Source organism: Limulus polyphemus, unplaced genomic scaffold (genome assembly GCF_000517525.1).
Source record: "Limulus polyphemus unplaced genomic scaffold, Limulus_polyphemus-2.1.2 Scaffold1511, whole genome shotgun sequence".
Classification (NCBI taxonomy): Eukaryota; Metazoa; Arthropoda; class Merostomata; order Xiphosura; family Limulidae; genus Limulus; species Limulus polyphemus.
Genome location: NW_013667121.1, coordinates 42,451 through 44,599, shown reverse-complemented (window position 1 = coordinate 44,599; position 2,149 = coordinate 42,451). Strand labels below are relative to the sequence as shown.

The window sequence follows — 2,149 nt, the reverse complement described above, 5'->3', positions numbered from 1 at the left end:
ACGTTACAACGTCATCCTCAGGAGTGTTTTAAAAGTGCGCAACTAAGATAATAGAGGCACAAAGTCAAAAGGGAAGAGGGTTGTTCCTGTGGTAGAGCTGACAAACCTGGTTCGCATCCGTGCGATACCATAGGATATTCTGCATATTTTAAGCGGTAGGTGCGTTATAAGAGTGAGTGTCAATCCATTAGCGTGGGTGATAATATTTTACTGAATAGCTACTTTTCCTCTATTCAGTAGTGCATTACATTTTGTGTGTCATTTCACTAAATACCGAGGCTTACCTTGCCTAGTTCTGTGTGTTACTTCACTAAACAACGAGGCTTACCTTGCCTAGTTCTGTGTGTTACTTCACTAAACAACGAGGCTTACCTTGCATAGTTCTGTGTGTCACTTCACTAAATACTGAGGCTAACGTTGCCTAGTTCTGTGTGTTACTTCATTAAACACTGAGGCTTACCTTGCGTAGTTCTGTGTGTCACTTCACTAAACAACGAGGCTTATCTTGCCTACTCCTTCCCGTGTGTCTCTTCACTAGAAAACGAGGGTCACTTTATTAAAACTGGGGGTGACACTTGGTACACCTATGATTCGTTTTGTTAACACCGACGGGGATTTTTCTTATGCATAAAAAAAGGATTATTGAATGGGTTTTTGTTGACAAGTAAATTATATCGCAAACGTTTCGAAAGAGAGCAACAGCAAGAAAAAAGTAAAGTGTGAATATGAAGAAAGTAATGTAAAAAGTATAGTGTGAATATGAAGAAAGTAATGTAAAAAGTATAGTGTGAATATGAAGAAAGTAATGTAAAAATTATCGTGTGGATATGAAGAAAGTAATGTAGAAATTATCGTGTGGATATGAAGAAAGTAATGTAAAAAAGTATAGTGTGAATATGAAGAAAGTAACGTAAAAAAGTATAGTGTGAATATGAAGAAAGTAACGTAAAAAAGTATATTGTGGATATGAAGAAAGTAACGTAAAAAAGTATAGTGTGAATATGAAGAAAGTAATGTAAGAAAGTAGAGTGTGGATATGAAGAAAGTAATGTAAGAAAGTAGAGTGTGGATATGAAGAAAGTAATGTGAGAAAGTAGAGTGTGAATATGAAGAAAGTAATGTGAGAAAGTAGAGTGTGGATATGAAGAAAGTAATGTAATACGATTTATTTTACTACATAATAAAAATATAACATTTTTAATGCATTGATCACTTTTCTTTGTTACCGAAAAGTGAGAGTAACGGCACGTGCTAGCCCTCTTACAGTATGAGACAAAAGTGTAATTATACTTGAATAATAATAACTGAAATTAATTAGCACTTCCTATTTAAACAAACCAAAGAACACTGTTTTCAGGGTTTAATATATCAAATTACAGACTGGTGGGGTGCTACTTCTGACCGGCTGCCATCTTCCTGGTCAGTAGTTCAAAATTAAGGATGGCGGTTAATAGCCTGTTTTGCCGTAAAAATGAAATCAAAATACCTAACTGTGCAATCCCAAGTACATCGTACTTCTAAAACAAAATAAATAAAAACCAACAAACACATCACGGATAGTCCATTGTGTACTTTTGTGTTCCACATCAAACAAACAGTTCTGAAAAAACAACATCAAATTTACATAGAAAAGTGTTATAACCCACCATGTCACATTGTTGGTAAAATGGTGGATGGTTGGAGTCAGCTGATGAGCCATATTCGTCGAAAACTCCGTATCTCAGATGAGCCCACTCATGCACCAGATATCTTTCTGTGAAAAATAAAGGTTTTTATTCATATTAACAAAAACTGGAATCTGGTAGCTTACCGATAAGCTTATAAGGCTAAAGTATGGAGTTTGATTCCTGCGACGATCCTCACCCTTCTATGGATACATTATTTCTATAGTGATAAAGTTCTAAAACCTTGAGGAAACAAATGGAGACAAAGCAACTGAAACCAAGTTGTTTGTTAAAATCATAAATAATATTCAACGTTAAACTGGTGCACAATTAAAAACATTTTAGTTAGGCCTATTTATGGCCTTCAAAAAATTGACGACTCTACATGTTTCATCCTCTACATCCTCAGTTGTAACGTCGAAACATTTAGAGTCGTCAACTTTTTGAAAGCCATAGATAGGCCTAAATAAAATGTTTTTAATTGT

General features: G+C 34.9%; 1 protein-coding gene across 1 annotated transcript in view; it reads right to left on the bottom strand.

The window, feature by feature from the left end:
• LOC106463894 (calcium-activated chloride channel regulator 1-like) overlaps positions 1-2,149 on the bottom strand; it is a 28,674-nt gene that overhangs the window by 16,036 nt on the left and 10,489 nt on the right. Inside the window, exon 4 of the mRNA XM_013923973.2 lies at positions 1,647-1,753. Within this exon, the coding sequence (XP_013779427.2) occupies positions 1,647-1,753 (107 nt within the window). The remainder of the gene's footprint in view (positions 1-1,646; positions 1,754-2,149) is intronic.